General features: G+C 48.5%; 1 protein-coding gene across 1 annotated transcript in view; it reads right to left on the bottom strand.

The window, feature by feature from the left end:
- The window catches only part of LOC119379515 (vesicular acetylcholine transporter-like), a 150,265-nt gene that overhangs the window by 40,828 nt on the left and 86,384 nt on the right, over positions 1–23,053 (bottom strand). The window contains exon 2 of the mRNA XM_037648815.2: positions 3,393–3,519. Coding sequence (XP_037504743.2) covers positions 3,393–3,460 — 68 coding nt within the window. The 5' untranslated portion in view covers positions 3,461–3,519. The remainder of the gene's footprint in view (positions 1–3,392; positions 3,520–23,053) is intronic.

Here is a 23,053-nt window from a genome sequence, read left to right as displayed (position 1 = left end):
AGTTATATGGACAGTCTCGGCTGCAAAATGTCCGTCCCCGTTGCCGTCATTCACCGTATATGTATAAGTATGTATATATATAGAAAGGCCACAAAGAAAAATAATTAAGAAATTCTTTCCGACGCGCGGAATGGAACGGGCGACCTCTCGCTTTGCAGCCCGCCGCTTTAGACGTTAGGCCACGACAGCACCGTCTTTCAGCCTGCTAACGGCGAGCTATTTATATACACCATGTAATTCAGCATGCTTTCTTAGTGGCCACATAGATGGCCCGACGTGCGCGCGTGTTGCGCGCTTTAAAGATCGTCGCCCCGCCCCTGCGAACGCCGTTGCTGTTCGCTCTACAGGGCGTCGTCGCTTTCGTGCGCTTATCACAAGGAAAGAAGGGGCGGCCGGTGGGGTGCTTCGCTTCGCTCGCTGCAGCGGCCGCGTTTGCGAAAGGAGCGCGCTGTTCAAACAGAAATAAGTAACAACTGTGACAATTAGTTCGCGCTCGTCTTGTGTGTACCTGTTCGTTTGTTTCGTGCGTCCTGCTTTATGTTTGAGCAGTGCGCTTCAAGTGTCGAGCTGTGATGCATTAGTTCGCGCTCGTCCTGTGTGCGTTCTTTTCGTGCGTCCTTTGGGCTCGAGCGATGCGCTGGCAATTTCGAGCTGCTTTCCGTTCTTCGCGTTACATTACAATTTATTGCTATCGCAATCATTGCTTCGCCGTTGCGGCGAAACCGTGACTTTTTTTTTACTTCATTCGTTGCATCTTCTTTCTGATCAACGAATCTTGGAAGGGAGGTGTAAGGTCGCGGTCTGCGTGACCCCCCTCCCCTCCTCCCACTCATACGTTCCCGAGATGAGGGGTATGGAAAAATGCCCGTCTTCCCCGAAAAGGCCTGCACAGACTCACTCCCCCGCTCCTCAGCCCTTGCGGCCCTACTCGCTTTTCTCGAGGATGCCGGCCTAGTCGAACGAATTTTCTATACTCGCGGACAACTTTTCTTGGCAATGAAGGGAAGGCTACGGGGGCGGAGCTACTGCACATGTACTGCTCCGCGAAGTAGTCCGGTTCGGCGCGCGTTTCGAATTTAGTTTTGGTTTGTGAACCTTCCGTACTTCCTGTGATGGCCATTTGATTATTCGAGCGGCCATCACAGGCTTACACAGCCATTTGTTAGTGAACTTCATTACAAGCTCCCTCGGCGAGTCATCGGGAAAGCTGGAGGGTGACGAGCGCTCACCTGAAGACGAAGACGCCATTTTGACTGTGAGGTGCACGTAAAAGGTGGGACGTTTTCACAGGTGCAAAAACGTGAAATTACACTGCATAAAGCAAAACAAATATAAATATCTCCTTGGTGCGCGCTGACCCTCTCTTCAAACAGCGCCCCGTAAAAAATAAAGCAATGTTGTTTTCTTTATTCTCACGCAGAAAACACGGACGCAATTGTGGGACTATAATCTTCAGCGGTAGCACACGCGTAGTTCGGCCCTCTAGCTTTCCCTTCATTGCCAAGAAAAGTTGTCCGCGAGTATAGCCGCTCACCACGGTGACTCGGACGCCCGTTCTCCTGCCCCCCCCCCCCCCCCCCTCACCCTTTTTTTTTCTTTTTTTTCCACTCATACCTTTCTTTTTTTCTTTTTTTTTTCTTCTTTTACCATCTCTTTTCACTCTCACTGTCCCTTCAATCCCCAGTCCCCCGTGAGTGTATCGGTTGAGGTGTCCTCACTTGAGAGACAGTTGTCGTGCACTCTACACCCAATTTTCATTTTCATTTCCTTCTTCCTTTTAAGAATCACCCCCCCCCCCCGCTCCTTCCTGGAAACTGCCGGCAAGCGTCAATGACCCCATGCAACGAGGAAGCATGCGGGGAGGAGGGATAAGAGGAGCCTCCGAGGAAGCCGGGAGGGTGTTTTTTTACCTACTGGGAGAGCTTGCCGGCTGGGCACCGGCACTGCTGCTTTACGCCCCACTGCGGGCCATTCTCTTTTTAGCTGCCATTTGCTTTGTAAATAGTTCTTGACATAAAGTTGTGTTATAAAACGTCCAGCGCTGAAGGCGTCTTACTCCGGAGCCACTTCCCAAAGACGGCGGCGATCCCCATCGCGAAGCTCGGGCCCGGCGTTGCTTCGCCACAAAGAACCCGTCCGATTTTCTCCCTACTTCGGACGAAAATTTACTCTAAACTATATCAGGTGCAGATGTAAGCATGCTATCATGTGGCACAAACGACGTCTGCATAATGGGATGCCCTATAAAGCTCCTTTTAAATTAGCATGCCCCATTTGCACGGCTTTCGGAAGAAACTATCCTTTTAATAGACGTTCATTTCAGTGTCCTCGATCTTGTTATCACCATTTTTCAAAGTTCTCTCTACCACCGGGACACGCAAGTGGCCCGAAATCACGCGCCTCCATTGAATTTTGCGGTGCTTCCGCGGGAGCCGCGGCGACAAATGTTGCCGTGCGCAGTGCGCGCTGGTGGCCAGCGGCGAGAATCGAGGAGGAAAAGCGCGTGCGGAGGAGAGCGCCGTTACTTTCTTTGATCAAGGGGTTTTACGCTCTTCGAGCCCTTCGCGCGATCTCTCCAGTGATAACGAAAATACGCTGATGTACCACCGATATCTGAGTACCATCACCGGCAAATGATGTATATAAATAGCTCGCCGTTAGCATGGCAATGAACGTGCCGTCTGTGGCGGAATCGTTTCGCGCTGCGGAGCGAAGGGTCGTAGGTTCGACTCCCGGTGAGAGAAATTTGTTGTTTTCTTTAATTCCCAGCTATTAGTCTTTATATTTTACAACGTCATATCCGTGACGGAAATACGTCAGTGGAGCCGTGGTGGATCCCGGCATAAAACACTTTCTTGTTAAAATATATTTTTGTTGTGTTAGGTCAGAATAAATCTTTTACAATCGTGTTTCTGCTAAGAAACCCTCCTTTGCTTGAGTTGTCGTAGGTGGCTGCCTCATTCCTTGGGGCAGGCGGCCCGAGCCCTGCAGAATAACGAAGATGAAATGCTAGAGGCCATGATGCACCGCAACGTAACTTCTGGGTCGCGCCCCCTTGCTAACACCCCCATTGTGTAGCTTCCCAAGCGTTCATGGAGGAGCGATATAGAAGACGCGTATTTCCTGCGATAACTCCGCTTATACCTGAGGACTTGGCAAAATATGCGCTACAGTAGAACCGTAAGACGACGTAGACCAAAAGTAAAGTAATGCTGGGGTAATTTAGAAAGATATTCTATTGCCGCTTTGAAGAGCCACTTTACAATGACAAAAAGACAAGCATAAGAAAGGTTAGAATGGTTACATGTTAACACAAACGGCCCAGTTGTGCTCGCATTCAACGGCGTGAAGAGAGTTGAAGGACGTTGTCACCGAGAGGGTTTCCCACTCACCGAGCGCTCCATACACCAGCCAGTGGATTTGCAAGAAGCTCGATGAAAGCCTTGGAGGCAAGCAGCATGCCCAAAGTCCGCGTACCGTTGGATCCACGCTGACGCAGTTCGTCCGGAAGAATTGGCACTGCACGAACACTCTTTTGCTCAGGATTGGTCATGCATGGAAACATTAAAATTTGCTCATAACTGGGTGTAGTATGTGCCAAAACACCCAGTTTCTTATAAAGTGTGCCATAGTGTGGATATATTTTGACCGTCAGGTTTTTTATCAGGCTCAAAAACACACAGGGATGCTTTTGCAGTTCTCATCCATCGAAAAAAATTGAAGGACACTTTGTGAATTCCAAACTGCGTTCGGCAAAAGCCTGTGGCCAATCGACTGACTATGCCATGATGTCGGGAGAATCCCCATTCTTGGGGCGCTTCTCCGAACCGCTTGCCGTGGAATCATCACTGGGCCGCTTGGGAGCCATCCGACTAACTCGACTTCTTGAAGGTGTCATGAAGCACCCCTTGGGCTTGTTGAAAAAACACATCCTGCGGAAACCTGACACGGCTATGAACTGCTCTGCCAAATATTACAGTCGTGCGCGCCGCGTAAAGGCCACAAGCGGAGCGCGAAGTTGCCGTTTCCTCAGGCACCCTCTTTTCAAACAGACGCCGGTTCTCACTCTCGTCGGTGGGCGGGGCGTCTGCGCGTTGACGTCTCGGATCTGCCTGTCTACGTCGCAAGAGACATAGCATGCTTATTGGCCAATAGCTGACATAAATCAAGGGCGGTGTTTGGATATGCGCCTGTTCCCGTTGACACTGTGTATAATAGTTGTAGTTAAACAAACAGGCTGAAATATGGAAAAACTTCGTTGCGAGTTTTCGAAAAGATGACTCACTTCCGGTAGAAGCCAACTGTCGTCTGCTGAACTCGGTGCGCCCATTTCGTTATCGCAGTTTCTTGTGCCTCGCTTGTTTCGATTAGTCTTCTACGTCATAACTGGCCTCAAACCTTACAAACCTTGTGTGTGGCGTTGAGTTCTAACGACACTGATCTCGTGCTGACTTGATCAGTGCGTGCACAGATCGAGTTCCAAGCAGGTTCTTAATTAACAGACCGCAGAGCGGCCCCTCGTGAACCATGAGGATTGGATTATAGCTGAGGGTTTTAACACTCTTATTTGTTGACAGAGAATGCACACGATCCTTTCACCTTTGGATAATACACTTCACGTCGAAGATATCCCGAAGATGGATTCAGCGGTAAGGTCGAAATATAATACAACCTGAATTCCACTGTCAACTCATTGAGAGTACTTTTGCTTCCAGTCGTCTTCATAGAACAACCATCGGCCTGTGTTTAAGCTACATAATTTGCGGGGCGTTATGCAGGCCGAAGTGAACGCCTTCGGCTCCGAATTCTCCGGTTCGTCCTGTCGCGCCGTTATAAAAATGATAAACGTGTGCCCTCTTGAGTGCTTCTCCATATATCGAGAATGCTTCGCTCGCCCGAAATTCGTGGATACCAGCGTGACAAGGGTATCTTCAGTTAGCCGAGTGTATCTGCATATTATGGGTGTATTCTGTGGGGCAATTTTAGTAATTTCTGCCGCGAGCTCCACGCGTCCAGTGGCAGCAGCGTGTTCTGAGCTGTTCTAAGACCGCCTGTGTTTGCATTGTAGGGGCCTGGGCCAGCCGCCGCGCAGAACCCCTCAGAGACGAGGACGAGATACTGAGCAACACGTCTTTATCATTCCATGAATCGGCCGCGACTCACTGTCAACGGCCACTGAGCGCGAGCCGCGAGCGTGGCCATCGTTCTCTTCTACAGTCGGCGTGCTCGCGGCTGCCGCTCCCATAGCATATAAAATTTACACACGCAGACGCCACAGTAACAAGGATATTGTAACGCGCCTACATTAGGCGCATTTAAAGCGCGCCTACTGTCGCGAGCTGCACGCAGGGGCAACAGCGCCTTCTGAGCAGCTGAACGATAATCTATTTCCGCAATGAGCACTTACTTGCAATTCGCGCTTTAGCGTGGCATACAGTGGTTCTCTATAACTGATATTTTGTATTTAGTTGCTTTCATACTCGTAGACAACCTATCACACCACCGCGTTAAAGCGAATGCCAAAAGCGTGCCCCGATGTCAAGCTAATCTAGTAACGTTGGTCAAGCACAACATCCACAAATTTACCAGTGACATGTCTCCCGCCAAATAAAAAAGTTAATGCACTTGCACTTCACCCTTGTGAACCTTCATCTGTACTTGGCATTCCCCGTGCAGAGATGACGCAGAACGAATTAAAAAATATATATATGTATTACAGTCCTCCTCAATGAAACAGCTGTTCTCCAGAAAATAATGGCTCGCTTGAATTGCTAGTATACTATATTCACAGCAGTAGACAGGTTGGCTTGCTCACAATTCAGAATGTTACATACATAACACAGAAACACGATGACTATAGCAAATAGGTACAAAACTGGAAAAACTCTGTCATATGTGCACTCCCTCGTCCACCTGCACATTATGTTGAAGTTCACTTATACAAAAGGCACCTTCAATTATTCTACGATTAATGAAATATCACCCAACCTACGTTAGAACACAGTGATTGCTTGTTGCCTACCTGCCTGTCATCTATTTCTCTTCCACAATGTGTTCTGATGTGTAAACCATCTGTTCTACTTGTTTGGTAATAAAACACAGGCCGTTACATTGAGCGAGCAGTGTTTCACCAATTTGTATTGCATGCAGAAGTTCATTTCTTCCATTTGCATGCACGACAAATAGTCATACCTCTACTGATACAAGACACAGTGTTTGCACTATTTTATTGGAATCAAAACAGAAGCAGTCCTCATGTCAGTGTAAGCATATGTATATTTCCATTTTTGTGCACAGAACCTGCACCCAATACCGAACACATAGAACAACGTATGCAGTATAGGCCAAGCACTATATACCGGGTGTCCGAGCTATCTTTAGCCAAGGGTTAAAAATTACAATATTAGAGGCAGGCGAGTGAAATCAGTTGCAAATTGCTGACAGCCACCTTGCGCGCTACAGAATCTTTTTTGTTTTGTAATTAACTAATTTGTTAATTAGGACGATTTAACTAATTTGCTAAATATTGACTTTAGGCAAGAAATCCTGATTGCAATGTTCGACAGCGTCCTCAGAAACCCCAACTGCATCATTTGCGATAAAGAAAGTCTCACGTATACCATTTTTTCCAAGCTGCAAAGAAAGCCCGCGAAATACAAAAAGAACCACGTGACTAGCGCGCTCGCGCGCCGCGAGAATGCTGCCCTCAGCCGAGGTTTGAACGAACGAACATCACCTGCGGCCGGGACTCGCCGGCTCCGTTGAAGCGGTAGGCCTATAAGTGGGCGGTGGTTCCTTGGCCCGTTGCCAGCCAGCTGCGCGCGTGACGGTGCAAGTTGTAGCGAGCGCGAGCCAAGAAACCATCTTTAACTTATCGGCCTACCGCTGCAACGGAGACGCCGAGTCGCGGCCGCAGCTGATTTCGTTCGCTCAAACCACGGCTGAGGGCAGCATTCTTGCGGCGTGCGAGCGCGCTAGTCACGTGGTTCTTTTTGTATTTCGCGGGCTTTCTTTGCAGCTTGGAAAAAATGGTATACGTGAGACTTTCTTTATCGCGAATAATAGAATTGGGGTTTCTGAAGACGCTCTCGACCTTTGCAAGCAGCATTTCTTGCCTAAAGTCAATATTTAGCAATTTAGTTAAATCGACCTAATTAACAAATTAGTTAATTACAAAACAAAATTGTCTGTAGTGCGCAAGATGGCTATCAGCAATTTGCAAGTCATTTCACTCGCCTGCCTCTAATATTGTATTTTTTAAACCTTGGCTAAAGATAGCTGGGACACCCTGTATAATTCACAGCAGTAAAGCAACATCAAAGTAGTGTGTAAAACCTTCTCATAATGCATATTGTCACGTGTTCGTGACGTCGACGAAGGCAGCAGTGAACACGTCCGAGATGAAACTTTATTTGGCCGAACTTGTGGCCGAGAAACTAAAAGTCAAACTACAGCAATACACTGATAGCGGCGGACAGAACGTCGACCGTCGATCAACTGACAAGCGGTCACGCACGTCGGCTTTTATACAGGCGCTATCGAACTTTCCAGCAATATCGCTGGTGGCGGCGTAATCTCTAGACAAAGCTGGAATATTCACGTGCGGGGCGCAATCTTAACAAACCGATCTACTACAATCGCGACTCTTCTAGAACACTACTTCGCGGACAGCGTCGAGCGTTGATAACCGTCCCTGCCGGTCAAGCCCGAATACATCAAAACAAGACAAGAAGTGGGCGTGGCATTGCCCCCCTCTGAAAAAGCATCGTCCTGATGCTTGTGAAAGAATATAGAAGAGAAAAAAAACAAGTGCATACACAAATAAATTACAATAACAAAGGAAAAAAATAGAGTCCCCAGGCTCGCTAACGCGCAAAAAACGGCTTAAGGCGCACGACATGGACGACTTCAGGTCGCGCACGGCGCCGCTGAGAGTTCGTAATGCCGTCAGGGAGAACCTCATAATCGAGTGCGCCGAGGCGTCGAAGTACCCTGTACGGTCCGAAGTATCGTCGAAGAAGCTTCTCACTAAGTCCTCGTCGGCGTATTGGCGTCCATATCCATACACGGTCACCGGGTTGGTATTCCATGTGGCGTCGTCGAAGGTTGTAGCGGCGGCTGTCAGTCGTATGCTGGTTCTTGATCCGTAAGCGGGCGAGCTGTCGTGCTTCTTCGGCGCGCTGTAGGTAGGTGGTCACGTCGATGTTTTCCTCGTCGGTCACGTTTGGTAGCATGGCGTCGAGCGTCGTTGCCGGGCTTCGTCCATAGACCAACTTGTATGGCGTCATCTGCGTCGTTTCCTGTACGGCCGTGTTGTACGCGAAGGTCACGTACGGAAGGATGGCGTCCCACGTCTTGTGTTCGACGTCGACGTACATGGCCAGCATGTCGGCGATGGTCTTATTTAGGCGCTCGGTGAGGCCATTGGTCTGAGGGTGGTAGGCAGTGGTCCGGCGGTGGCTTGTCTGGCTGTATTCCAAGATCGCCTGAGTCAGGTCAGCCGTGAACGCCGTACATCTGTCGGTGATGAGAACCTCTGGGGCGCCGTGTCGAAGGACGATGTTCTCAACGAAGAACTTGGCTACCTCAGCGGCATTGCCTTTGGGCAGGGCTTTTGTTTCGGCGTAGCGGGTGAGGTAGTCGGTAGCCACAACGATCCATTTATTTCCGCAAGTCGACGTTGGGAACGGCCATAGGAGGTCCATCCCGATCTGCTGGAATGGTCGCCGAGGAGGCTCGATCGGCTGAAGGAAGCCTGCTCGTCTTGTGGGCGGTGTATTCCGTCGCTGACAGTCTCGGCACGTCCTTACGTAGCGAGTGACGTCGGCGGCAAGGCGCGGCCAGTAGCACTTTTCTTGTACTCGTGCGAGCGTTCGGGAAAGTCCGAGGTGTCCAGCCGTTGGGTCGTCGTGCAAGGCATGCAAAATTTCTGGTCGCAGTCCCGAAGGTACAACGATAAGGTAGCTTGCTCGGGCCGGAGTGAAGTTCTTCTTTACGAGGACGTTGTTTTTCAAGGAAAATGATGCCAATCCTCGCCTGAATACTTTTGGGACAACGATGGTCCTGCCCTCCAGGTATTCCACTAGACCCTTCAGTTCCGGGTCGGCTCGCTGTCGTTCGGCGAAGTCTTCGGTACTTATGGCTCCCAAGAAGCTGTCATCATCCTGGTCGTCGGGCGTTGGTGGGTCGACGGGGGCACGAGACAAGCAGTCGGCGTCGGGGTGTTTCCTTCCGGACTTGTACACGACAGTAATGTCAAATTCTTGAAGTCTTAGGCTCCACCGTGCGAGGCGACCTGAAGGGTCCTTCAAGTTAGCTAGCCAGCACAAGGCGTGATGGTCGCTCACAACTTTGAAGGGCCTGCCGTAGAGGTAGGGGCGAAACTTTGACATAGCCCAGATGGTGGCGAGGCACTCCTTTTCTGTTGTGGAATAGTTGACCTCTGCTTTAGACAGCGACCGGCTAGCATAACTGATAACCCTTTCCAGTCCGCCCGTCCGCTGCACAAGGACGGCGCCGAGTCCTATGCTGCTTGCATCGGTGTGAATCTCCGTATCGGCGTATTCGTCGAAATGCGCAAGTATCGGAGATGTCTGCAGGCGTCGTTTCAGTTCATGAAATGCTTCGACTTGCGCTGTTTGACACCTGAATTCGACGTCGGTCTTCGTGAGCTCCGTTAGTGGCTCGGCGATCCGTGAAAAGTCTTTGACAAAGCGTCTGTAATAGGCGCACAAGCCGAGAAATCGGCGCACGGCCTTCTTGTCGGTGGGTGGCGGCGTAATCTCTAGACAAAGGTGGAATATTCGCGTGCGGGGCGCAATCTTAACAAACCGATCTACTACAATCGCGACTCTTCTAGAACACTACTTCGCGGACAGCGTCGAGCGTTGATAACCGTCCCTGCCGGTCAAAATACATCAAAACAAGACAAGAAGTGGGCGTGGCATTATTGATATGTGCACTTGACAGTGCCAATATCTAAGCACAATCCAAAGAAATGGGATGCACAAGGAACTTGGTGTCAGCCTACACATGAAGGCAACTAAATTAGTACAATAAGGCTAGCTTTACTTTTGAGAAATATGCAACCATGTAGATAGGCACGTTCTAGTATTTTTATTGCATTAGTTTGCACTACGGCATCAAACCATGTCGCACATGATCATACAGTTGAGTTTCCTGCAGGAAAGTCTAAAATTGATTGTAGATCCACTTACCAGAATTTATAAAAGCATTCAGCAATGCCCACAAAATGACAACGCGGCCTTCATATATTGGTGCACATATTTGCTCACAGATATCTGAAAACTAACGTAAATTTCTGGAATTATGCTTGGGAACTTGTCGGCGTTATCACATGACTGCAATGTACCAATAGTTTTGTTATGCATTATTCGTACACCTATGTTTACAATATATCCACGCCAGCTAGTGCCATCTGCAACTTAAAGTTCTTCATATTTAATTCCTCCCTTCATGGCTTATGCATAATTACCACATTGAAAATTAAGCCCAGTGTTATGGCTTCAAGATGAACTAGACATTAGGCAATAATGTGCCCGAAATTAAAAATTTCTTATAAATAGTGGCTGATGGCTTGGCACATTGGATCCTAGTACATGATATGCCATGAGGTTGAATAAAATTTGACCACACACTTATAGAGGCTGTAAAGCAGTCAGGACTGAAGTTCATAGTAAAAGAAAGCGGGAAAACAAAGCCACAACACACGTAAAAATGAAGGGGACAGGATGACGCAGTACTAGCAACTGAAGTTTAACACGTGCTTGGCTTTTTTAGACATGTTTTTACTCTTTCTGCGACTGCGTGATCCTTTAATTTTGTAGTTTTTCGTACTGTGTGTATATCCTTCTGTGGTTTGCATTAAACTTCAGTTGCTAGTAGCGCGTCATCCTGTGCCTTTCATTCTCATTTCTCTGTGCTGTGGGGGTTTTTTCCGCACTTTCTTTAACTATGAATACACATCAATACGCCCAGCTGTCCATTCTAGGATAAAGTTAGCTGAATAAAGCCAGTTCCACTAAGTGTCATTTTGAACAATGCGAAATTTTCGAATGCACATGCTACTGGAGAGGTTGCACGCAGTATCATGCATAACACTCTGCATCAATCCCAGTATTTGCCCAAATGCTGTAAGATGTAAGAAATGTTCGAGATAGTGTACAATGAGGCACAGTGGAGTGTTCCCACAATACGCTGTCTTGTACACAAGCAGTGGGCGAGCAACTCTTGCTGCTTTGCCAGATATATCTTCCTGAAATTGATACAAAAAAGAAGTTCATTAAGCTTTCCGTGTCCATAAAAATGAATTTCTCGCCAAGGACTCACACTTCACTATACTTATTGCAGACCTTTTAACAAAACGTGAAACAAATGCACAATTGTGAGGCTGCTAAGTAGTTCCTTGTCAGCTTTTCAAGTACACAGGGCGAAAAATACACGAAGGTAAAGAAATGCGAAACAACACCAGAAGTGTTACTCTTGTCCTGTGTACCACCATTTGGGTAGATTTCGATGTCAGTCAAGTTAGCCTTATAGTGTAAAGGGGTGTGAATGTTAGTGAGGTTCACTTCGTATATAAACACGTTGGACACTAGATTCTTTATCAACCACAGCTGCTCTGTTTAGGACTGAATATTGGGCAACTTTGGTATTGATTCATGGCAAAAATTAACAGCGCACTTGTAATGAGGACAAAAGAAGACCTGGACACAATGCCAGCGTTTTCACCTTGTCAGAAATTGTGTCAATAGTGAGAATACTGTGTACAGATAATAAACACTATGGCAACATAATTCAAAACAAAATAACGAGAGGGCAGAAACAAGGTGATTCAACAAGGTGGTTCAAGAGGTTCAACTGGCTCATATCAATGTGATTAAAATAGCCTTGCATAGCTAATACATCTCCTAAAGGCTATAAATATGCATATGTAACCTTGGCAATTAAGTTCCAGTGTTGATATGTGACTAATGAAGTGACAATACCATAAAATGCATGTTCTTCCCAATACACACTGTCACTTAGCGGATGTCTGTCACACCATATGGCCATAATGATGTTTCATCATATGGTCATAATTATGTGACGATTATGCCACATGTCAACGCGCACAAACTGACATCGAGACGGAGGATCAAGACAAGCAAATCAAGCATGAAACAGCATAAACAGAAAACAAATTTGGCCTCAATGCACATTTCATGAGGTAATAGCGTGATAATAGCGACTTTTGTTTTTTTTGCTTTCGTATATGCACCTTGAAAGCACTCTGCTTCATTTATGCTTTATCGCAAGGAAGGGAATTATGCTGTACAAACATCTTTTTTCTAGACGCACTCGTACATCGAAGCATGTGCTATATTCACAGGAGTTTCTAAACACGCATTACACATCGTCGCCATGTGAGCTTAATGACTCTTCTTTCTTTCTTTTTCGATTTTTCATTGCACTTTTCACTCGACGCAATGTACAGGAGGATACCTTCAGCAGCCCGAGCAACGATAAGGACGTGCGAACAGACGAAACATTAGTATTACTTACCATTGTGTTCCCGATGGTACCGCGAACACAGCGTGCCCATCATCTGCTTGGTAATATACACAGCGGCAGGCTCGCTTGAGTCGCCGGCACAGTGTCACACCATGTCCCACTCGCAATAAGACCCGCAGTAAGGCATATTGCACTGTCGTCAAACCAAACCACGCATTTCACGTCCAGCGGCAAAGAGCAGGCACAAAACGCGCACACACGGCCGACACAGCTAGGCAGTTCAGAAGCGGCGTTCACAAGGCCAAGGTAATTCCATGACGGCTTTGCTTGGGCATCCCGCACGCTGCTGGGGCCAGCCTAAAACGACTCTCTTCTCGCGTTTCTTTCTTTTTTTGCTTTTTCCCCTTTGCGCGCGCATACGTCGCAACGCTTTTTCAAACCTCGCTTGTATTCCGACGCGTCTGATTTCCTCGCCCTCGCCCACGGGCAGGCGGGCTGCTGCCGTCCGAAGGTCGAACGGCATTTTATCTTGTTTCCTCCCGTTCACAACGGTAGCGTTTTTTTTTTTTTTTTTGCTGTTGTGTCGCGTTTTCTCCGCCCGCACGGGATTTTATTCTGTTCGTTGAGGCAGGCTGCCTTGGCCAGTTCGTTATCTAAAAGCGTATACTGAGTGTATGTATGTATGTACATACCGCGCGAATCGGCTGCATCGAGGGCTTGCCGGCTTTTCCTTTCAGTTTAATTTTGATTTGATGGAAAAACGACATAAGCGAAGTCACGAAGCGAAGTAACGACAGTACCAATGCGAAGTATCAATATCAATGCGATATAAGCGAAGTAACGACAGTATCAATGCAAATAGATCGCGTCAGCGCTTAGAACCCAGACGCGATAGACCGCACAGCGCCGCGAGAAGCAGCCGACCGGAACTATTAGTTTCCAGCAGCAGCCGTCAACACCGCCAAGTTACGCGAAAAGGAAACCTCACAACATTGAAGCGAGGTGATGTAAGGCACTGGGCGGGGCTCACGGAACGGCGCTCCCTCTCTCCTCCGGAATGAAGCGAGTTGAGAGGGAGTTGAGAGGGTGAATATTGCGATCGCTATATCTCCGGTCCTTTAGCTTTTCGAAAAGTTCTTTCGGCTATATATTTCTGGGAAGGGTCCGAATCATTCCGGGTTGTTTTTCACGCCAAGCCCGAGGAGTGGTTCATGACCCATTTAACGAGACGGCTGACGAAGGAGCGTTGCCGCGCGCCCCATCACGTGATTGCTGAGAAAGGGTAAGGAGAGAGGCCATAGCTGTGGCGGCGCAAGTGTTGCTATGCGCCGCTGTGCCATCACATGATTGCTGAGAGGGTGTGAGGGAGAGGGGCCACAGCTGGCACTGTTGCAGGGCACGGACGGACGCCGCGAGTATGAGACATTAAAGGCCCGCATACTGCGGCCGGAAATAGGCCCCGTAACCTTGTGCTTATCAGTGCCACATTGCAGCCATTGAGCCACCGCAGTTATAACCGAGTTAGCAGTCATCGTCAACCGTTTCTTTGTCCTCTCGCAGTGATCTTCACCCTTCTGTGGGCAAGCTGATTCCAGTTAGACCTGTGCGCCGGTGCCAAAATCGCCGGCGGGGGTGGGGGTGGGGGGGAGTTTTGAGAGTTGATGGGGTAGAGAAAATTGTCCCTTAAATTTAGAAAAAAAAATCTCGTGCATATAGATGGCGAAATAGTGTGAATGCGATAGCAACATGTAGTAAAGTTACACGAAGTAAGGCTAGCAGCTAACTTCTTTTGATCCGATCTCGCGTAACTCTACAAAGCGCTGGTGTATGGGAACACGGCCGCTCCCACGAGAGAACTTGTTTTCGTGCAGTTTCTGGTATCAGTGGTCACAGCCCGAAGCGGTGAGATCACAGCGCGCACACTGGTATACGAGCCGTTAGCTGATGTATGCCGAGATAGCGCTCACACCAACGCTCGCGACTGCACTCTTAAGTTCACAGTTGCTGCTCCAGCCACGCAGGCCACCCCCACTCACTCTCCCGGCGTTTCTTCAAGCTGCTTCGTCAAGTGAAATACGGGCGGGCCGTTTCCTTTCTTCTTGAGCAATCGATGGCAGACCTCTCACGCGGGGTGATATCGCCTGAGCCCTCCATGCGACGGAGATGGCCAGCTTTTTTCATCTATGCTTTCACCTCCGTTTTCATGTCTGCTTCAGCTGTGTTCCTCGCCAATGCTCGCGAGCTTTTACTCGCGGGTAGAACATACGATGCGCGGAGCGATGCTATAAATTTGGACTTAATACAGAAAAGACGGTGACGGGGAAAACCTGTCCAAAATGTCCATATAACTGCTATTGCAAAAAAAATACAAAAAGCGCGGAAACGGGCTCGCCTTTTTTCATGAGAGCTGCATCGCCTCCGCTGTAGAGTTCGTCCGTTGGAAGAATCAAATGAGCCGCCGCCTTTCCTTCTCGCCTTCACTACCCTCCTTACAGGTGATATCTCCTCGCGACTTATTTCTGCATAAAGGACGCGTACAATGTCAGCACTAAGCGTTGAGCCTATCAGGATTTCGCAATTGTCGGCTACACCCTGTTATCTCCGCTTGCGCGGTCGGAAACGCACAAAATGGAGCGAAACCAGTTGATCGCGCACGATGGTCACGCGATATAAGGAAGAACAGGTGGGCAGCTGCATGGCAAAGCAGGGTGGGAGACAATTCACAAGCGATATTTTTCGTATATGGACCAATCGAGAGTATGTACGCTAATGATGTCACGCGTCGTTCTGGCGCCATAAAGTGCGCAAGAAGGCGAAAAACGCCAAAAGGGAATAACGCGAACGTCTTTTTTGTATTTTCAGAAGCTGTTTTGGGGCTCTTTAAAAAGACCGGATGTGCAAATTCGGACGTAAGAGCTAGAGTAGCCGAGACACCAAAAACGCCGCTATCAACTGAAAACACCGGCGGAAGACACTTATCTGCGCACTCCCAGGCAAAAGGCGATACCTAACAATGAGGTGTGCGGGCACAACAACTTCTCTATTGTGTCCGTGTTTGCACTTCCTGTCTTTTTAACATGAATACCTACCAACAGCTCAGCTATTCTTACTTTCGCATTGTCTTTACTTTTATATTTATTATCAATTCATTATTTATTAAGGGAAAAAAGTGTACTAACGTATCGTTATATATTACTTATCTATTTTATTTATCTACGGACAGTGTTTAGGTTCAAGACTCCAAGAATATGCTATCCAGCGAGTCGTGTACGCCACAACGTTGAGGTCAGGCAATACTTGTGAGCGTAGCGATGGTGTAGTGGTAGAGCATCAGCCTCGCATGCAAGAGGTCCGTGGTTCGAATCCCGGTGCCGGACAATTCCCAACCGGACTAAAAAGAAATCCGCGTGATGATGGAATTGTGTAAAAAAGGCCTGGGGTGCAGCCTCACTGGCGACCACAGCCAGCAATGCACTCCCTCACCAGAGCAGGATTGGCCACCCTGGTGTAGTACTTGGCCACTACTTCCCACATGAATACACCAATTAACCCTCGGCCCCGCAGTCCCCAGCGGCTGCGAAACAACTGACCAAGGTGGCGGTCAGACCTGCGACGCAGCAGAGGGTGCTAAGAATCTCTGGGTCCGGACAGGCCGCCATTGGAATCTGAACTTGGCTGCGTATAACGCTAGAACTTGATCAAGTGAGGCGAGTCTAGCTGTACTATTCGAGGAATTAGAGGGCGTTAAACGGGATATAATAGGGCTCAGTGAGGTTAGGAGACCACAGGAGGCTTATACAGTGCTGAAGAACGGACACGTCCTATGCTATCGTGGCTTAGCGGACAGAAGAGAACTAGGGGTGGTGTTCCTTATTCATAAAAATATAGCTGGTAATATAGAGGAATACTATAGCATTAATGAGAGGGTGATATGTATCGTAATTAAGTTTAATAAGATGTACAAGATGAAGGTGGTACAGGCCTACGCGCCTACATCTAGCCATGATGATCAACTGGTTGAACGCTTCTACGAAGACGTAGAATCAGCAATGAGTAAGGTAAATACACAGTATGCTGTACTAATGGGCGACTTTAATGCAAAGGTAGGCAAGAAGCAGGCTCGAGGTCATGCAGTTGGGGAATATGGCATCGGCTCTAGAAACGCCAGAGGGGAGTTACTAGTAGAGTTCGTAGAACGCAATAATTTAAGGATCTTGAATACCTTCTACAGAAAACGGGCTACTCGTTAGTGGACGTGGAGGAGTCCTAATGGCGAAACTAAAAATGAAATAGACTTCATAATGTGTGTGCACCCGGGCATTGTACAGGATGTGCAAGCAGTTAACAAGATCCGATGCAGTGACCATAGAATGGTAAGATGTAGAATTCAACTAGACTTGAGGAAGGAACGGCAGAAACTGATACGCAAGAAGCGATTAGTGAACTAGCTCTGAGAAGGAAAGTACAGGAATTCAGAGTTTCACTTCAAAATAGGTACTCGGCTTTAACCTAGGAAACCGGCCTTAGCGTTGACGCAATGAATGATAATCTGACTAGTATCGTTAAGGAGTGTGCAGTGGAAGTCGGGGATACAGTCGTTAGACAGGACACTGGTAAGCTATCGCAAGAGACAAAAAACCTAATTAAGAAACGTCAAGCCATGAAAGCCTCAAATGCAACAGACAAAACAGAGCTGGCGGAGCTTTTAAAGTTAATCAATAGGCGTAATGTAGCCGACATAAGAAAGTATAATATGGAGAGAATTGAGCATGCTCTAAAGAACGGAAGAAGCCTGAAAGCTATGAAGACAAAACTGTGGATAGGCAAAAATCAGATGTATGCATTAAGGGACAAGGAAGGCAAGGTCACAACCAATATGGATAGAATTCGCCTCGAGATCTTGGAGTGGCGCCCTCTCGCGTGTGACGTCAGAGCGAGGACTCCGCTCTCAACCGCGCTGCAGCAGCCGCTGCTCCTGTATGCGGATCGTCTGCTTCAGGCGGGAACATTGTCGAACGAACAGCCTCGCGACGGTCAACTAACGCCTCCAACGAATGTTTTCGAGTGTAATCTTGAACTTGTTTTAGTTGCGGCCCAATCGGCAGGGCCAAGAAATCCCCCGGATGGCCGACGAGTGCGCCGATGCCACCGACCGCATTGCTGGTAAGAATGTGAAACCATGTGTGAGTGTTCTCGCTCGTTATCGTGTTTCCGCCGTACGATACTAATTAGTTTGGGTGTTTCTTTCGATATTTTAGTAAGCGTGCCGTTCTCCAGCATCTGCAAGTATGTAGATAAAGCTTGTGAAAGGTCGCGGTGCCTCGTAAGGGGGGGGGGTGTACGACGCAGGCCACGTTGTTGAATGCGCGGTCGAGGCCGTCAACGGAGATCGCATCACCGTCGCAGCTCTCGTCCTGCAAAGAAGTGCGCAAGTGGCGCCTTGTTGCACACCCTCCTGCCGATGACTATGATCGCAGTTTGTCCCGTAATGTTGGTTCAATGAGAATGATATTACGTCGTAGTTCATATTATTAATACTTCACAGGGCCGTCGCATGGGTATTAGAATATAACAAATGGTTAATAGCTGATTATACAACGCACAGGTCCACAGAGATTAACGTGGCAAAGGGAAGCTGGGTCCAGTTTCACGCCACGCAGCCTAACGAAAAGCTTAAAGAGCTCCGTTTTTAAAAAAAGTGTCTGCACTGCCTCAGGTGAAAACTTTTAGAGAATGTGCACTACACAGCAGCAACAGGTTTCGCTTATGACTTTATCACAAGCACTCTGCTAGGCGCGCGCTTGCCTTTGTAAGTAAAATACGTATGTACACCATCCAAATGCAGCCGTAGTCTCAGATATCCTGCGCCGCTCAGCTGAGCTCACGAGGCGCGCTTACGTGCGAGGCGATTCGGAGGCCGCGTCGTCGGCTCCTTGTCTAGGGGCCTTCGCGACAGGTTGTGGGACGGCACCGTACCTGGTGTAAGTCGCCTATGCTTATAGCCTGCGTGCAATAAACGGCTTAAGTATTGCAGAGGCGATTAAACGCGGTCACAAGCTCACCTAAGAGTGGCGAGTACGGTGGGTACCCAGGCAGCACACGACGTCGGGCCGATATTGGTTTTACGGCGGCTGTGCGTGGCCCCACCTCGGGCCAGCATTGCCAGCCTGGCGCCGATATCGGCGGAGCCGCTGACTTTTGCCGGCAAAATTGGGCCGACTTTGCCGCCTTTCAGCCGTTGTTGGTCTTTCACCGGCAACATTGTGCCGAGTTATCCGACCTTCTGCCGTCTTCCCGCCGATATCGGCATAGCCGATTTCTTTCACCGGCAACACTGGGCCGAGTTTGCCGGCGTTTCGCTGTTCTTCCGCCGATATCGGCTTAGCCGATGGCTTTCACCGGCAACATTGGGCCGAGTTATCCGCCGTTTTGCCGTACTTTCGCCGACATCGGCCGAGCCGATGGTTTTCACCGGCAACATTGGGCCGAGCATGCCGTCATTCTGCCGTGCTTCAGCTGACATCGGCGGAGCCGATGGCTTATCGACGATGTTGGAACTTTTTTGTCTCCCTTCAGACAGTTATACATGCCCCTGTTGAGAACGTCCTCCTGCTTCGCGGCGCTCCAAAAGTCCTCGTCACCGACAGAGGTACGGCTTTTACGGCAGAACTAACGCAAACCATCTTGAAATATAGCCACACAAGTCACTGACGGACATCACCCGCAGGCGAATGGCCTCACCGAGCGGCTAAATGAAACCCTCGCCGACATGCTGGCAATGTACTGTACGTCGAACACATGACATGGGACGCCATAATATCTTCCGCACATAACCTGAAGTTAACACGGCAGTGTAAGAAACGGCGCACATATAACGCCGTTCAAACTAGTTCACGGAAGCCCCCCAACGACGTTGGACGCCGTGTTGCCGGCCCTCAGTGACGAGAATAACCTCGACGTTGCGCTCTACCTTTAGCCCGCTGAAGAAGCCCGGCAGCTCGCCCGCCTAGGATACAATCGTAATGCAATAGAGCATTAGGCGCTTGAATATTTGTAGCTTAAGCTGTAGAATTCCACTACATGGATTGCTGTACTAGCACAAATAACAAAGTTCAAATATTGTACCGTGCTAATGCCGCACGTACGACTCGGTGCGCGAAGTATCGCCGACTGAATAGCTTGCATTCTCTTATTAGTTTCTGCTATGACAATGACTAACAACTATCACTAGCACAGTCACTTTTCTACCAAAAAAGGTGGTCTTTAGAAGAATAACTGACTGAAATTAGATGGCCACTTCGTTGACCAGTTGTTCAACGCTATCAAAAATGTTGAAACGTTATAACACATACCAATAACTTCATGCGCCAAATTCGAAGTACTTCTGTTTCGTAAATTTTTTTGCCACTGGTCGGCCGACTTCACTAATGTATCCAGCATCAAAATTCACCCAAACATTCCCGCACGAATGCTTTTAGCGGAAGAAGCTTTATGTGAATACTAATTCTGTGCATAAATCGAGCCTGTAATCATATTTATAGCGCTATATCCTTTCAGCCGCTGAATGTGTGGCGCCAGCGCTCATATACTACACGGACAGTTTCCGATCTCTGTGTTTACACATATTTACTCACGCGCGTGTTCGGGTGACGCGTAACAAGCGCATTTGCTTCAGTGATGTCACATAATTTTACTTTATGAAATAGTAAAAAGCTCAGCAAGGCGTGTTGCTGAGCTAGTTGGTTCATTACTTGAGAAAAATAAGTATGGTGCAAAAAAGACCGGGCGAAGTGAAGACATGTTTTGTCGTTTGAATGTTTACAAATCAACTAGCCCGCTGACCATCTTTAACGAACTGACAAACACGTGTTTGCCACGTGTTTGTCAGTTCGCATTTGCACTTCGTTGCCGTCCATTTTGTGACATACATATCTTTTTCAAGTAAAAATCTCGCTCAACGATTACTTCCCACGTGCTTTCAGAAACAGTCGCATAAAATTATTATTAAGGCATGTGAAATACGATGAAAAATGCGGCTACAACGTAGTGTACGCAAAGTTTTCATGTAGCGACATGTGGCAACAAGTGATGCATTGAAAATTCGACGAACGCCTTTCTCAAACGGCATGCCCATAGACATGCTGGGGGGATCGCACACCATTGTGGTAGGCTGAGCCGTGCTTTCAAGAAGGGAGAATTCTCATTTTTTTTTCGTCTTCTTCAACCTCTACCCCCCCCCCCTCCCTCCCTTCCCTTCGTTCAGCGTCATTGTCGCGAAACTCGCTTGACCAGGCAGGGTAGGGTAGCCGTCCAGACGGAGGGACAATCGTAGCTGCGGGAGCAGGTTTTTTTCACTCCGGCCAGCAGAATTCTTCAAGAAGTGCGGTGTGCGGACATGTGTGGTGGAAAGTCAAAATCGTGCACGAGTCGGATACGCGGCAGCATTCCGGCATTGTTTTCGGCAGAGATCACCGCAGCGAGAAACCAGTGGCCCCCTGCTTCCATGTTGAACTCGCTCACCTCATATAAGGCCGCGTGTTCACTACTGTTACGTGTCATCAGATTTTTGTTCTCTTCTTATCGCGTATTCTCTATTGACCATCGTGTTTTGTGTATTCTGATATGGTGCGCTTGCATTTTTTATTCGCTCGTGTTTTTAGTGATCCAACGGGCACACGTGAGTGGTTTTTATGCACGATTCCTTTCTGTTACAATCTTGCCTTTAGATTAGAAATGCGTGCGTGTCTATCTTGTTGAGATGTAGAGTTCATGGGATCTTGTGGTACCGCTCGCAATGTTTCTCGCGTCGCGTGCAGCAGTTTATCCATCTCCTTGGCCCTTAAGATATCACTGAAAAATTGCAATCCCCGCTGAAAGGATAACGCTAATTTAATTGCCAGTCATGTGTTGCGAATGCCTACCGTTCCTTGGTGAACTTAATAAACGTGGGGGGGGGGGGTGCTCCTCTGCTCGTAATTAGCTCACGCGTATACACAATCTTCTGGTGTAGTTGCCACTCTTAATCTCGCTTTTTCGGCAAGCCTCCTAACATTATCTTTCTTTTCTTCGGGTCCGTCTTTAATCCTACTTTAATGCTGCCTTCCTTTACATCTCCAGAATTTTTTCGTGATTCGGCACCGTCGTTACTGAAAAGCGCGATATCGTCCACAAAACGCAAGTAGCTAAGATACTCTTCGTTAATCCTTATTCCTATTTTTGCCCGTTCTAGTTCTTTCAATATTTATAGTGAATGTGCCGCGCATAACGTTGAAGAGATTGTAATTCTTCGCATAGGCGTGCGCACAGTGGGGCAGGGGGGCGGCCGGCCCCCGTAGCCACCTAAGAAGAGGGGGGCGCAAGGTCTGCCAAACACATTGACTTAATAGGGAGGGGGGGCGCCACGATGAACCTTCGCCCCCCCCACCCCCTCTGAAGGGGAACCGTGCTCACGTCTATGATTTTGCGCCTGATCCCATTCTCGATTAGGATTGTCCTGCTTTTTTTGAGGAATACGGTGGCTGTTTGGTTGTTTTAGATGTTGGCTACGGTATCTATAGATGTTTAGATATTCCTTTATGGCATAATTATTCCGGAACTGCTGGCGTGTGTTCATATCTGTGAATAAATTTGTGTTTATCACCTTGCAAATGTGTTGCTCCTTAATTTCTCAGACGCATGCGTAGTTGGTGCAGCAGGCCTTTCATCACTTTAGTTGTGTTAGAGACAATATTGGCTTTCGTTCTCGGCCTTGCACGGTTCGACAGAATTGTGGGTCTTAATCGCACACTAAGACATCAGTGGAGCAGTCGTTCTAATTAGGAAGCATTTTTCGAATATGGCACCAACGGCAGTCGATGAATGTCGTTGGGCCGCGAATAGTCTATTTTAGCGCTGCTGACTTACAGTACAGTAACCACAGTAATACCAAACTGCCGTGGTCGGCACGCAGCTATTTTACTTTATAACACATGTATCAGCCTGCCTGGTCAAGTTACTTTACGCATCGAGCAACTACCGCCGTTGTCTCCATATAAACTAGCTACGTGCCGACCACGACGGTACAGTACTACCGTACTTAACGCACGGTAAGCCACCACTGCTAAAACATAATAACGGGTGTAAACGGTCACGCCGGCGGCTACCCGACGTCGGCGGGGCCGACACCGCGCCAGCATCGGCTAGCATACATAGGCCCAATGACGGCTTGCCATCATCGGCTGAATAACGGCAGGCCCGTCTCGGACCGACGCTGGCTAGCCCACGTCGGCCCGAAGCCGGCAAGCCCGCATCGGCCCAAAGGCGGCTAGCCGAGGTCGGGCCGATGCGGGTGAAAGTAGCGCGAGCGTGATTTGCCGACGTGGGGCCAATATTGCTGCCGTCATTTGCCGACGTTGGGCCGAGATCGGTCCAATGGCGGCGTGCTGCCTGGGTAGCAGAAGTCACTGTCCGTGAAGTGATTGCTGCACACGGTCGATGAAGGCGTGGGGCGCATTCCCATTCTTAGCTTGACGATCCACTCCTTCTTCAGCTACGGGTCCAT

The sequence above is a fragment of the Rhipicephalus sanguineus genome, chromosome 1 (genome assembly GCF_013339695.2).
Source record: "Rhipicephalus sanguineus isolate Rsan-2018 chromosome 1, BIME_Rsan_1.4, whole genome shotgun sequence".
NCBI lineage: Eukaryota > Metazoa > Arthropoda > Arachnida > Ixodida > Ixodidae > Rhipicephalus > Rhipicephalus sanguineus.
This window is presented reverse-complemented; position numbering and strand designations above follow the sequence as displayed.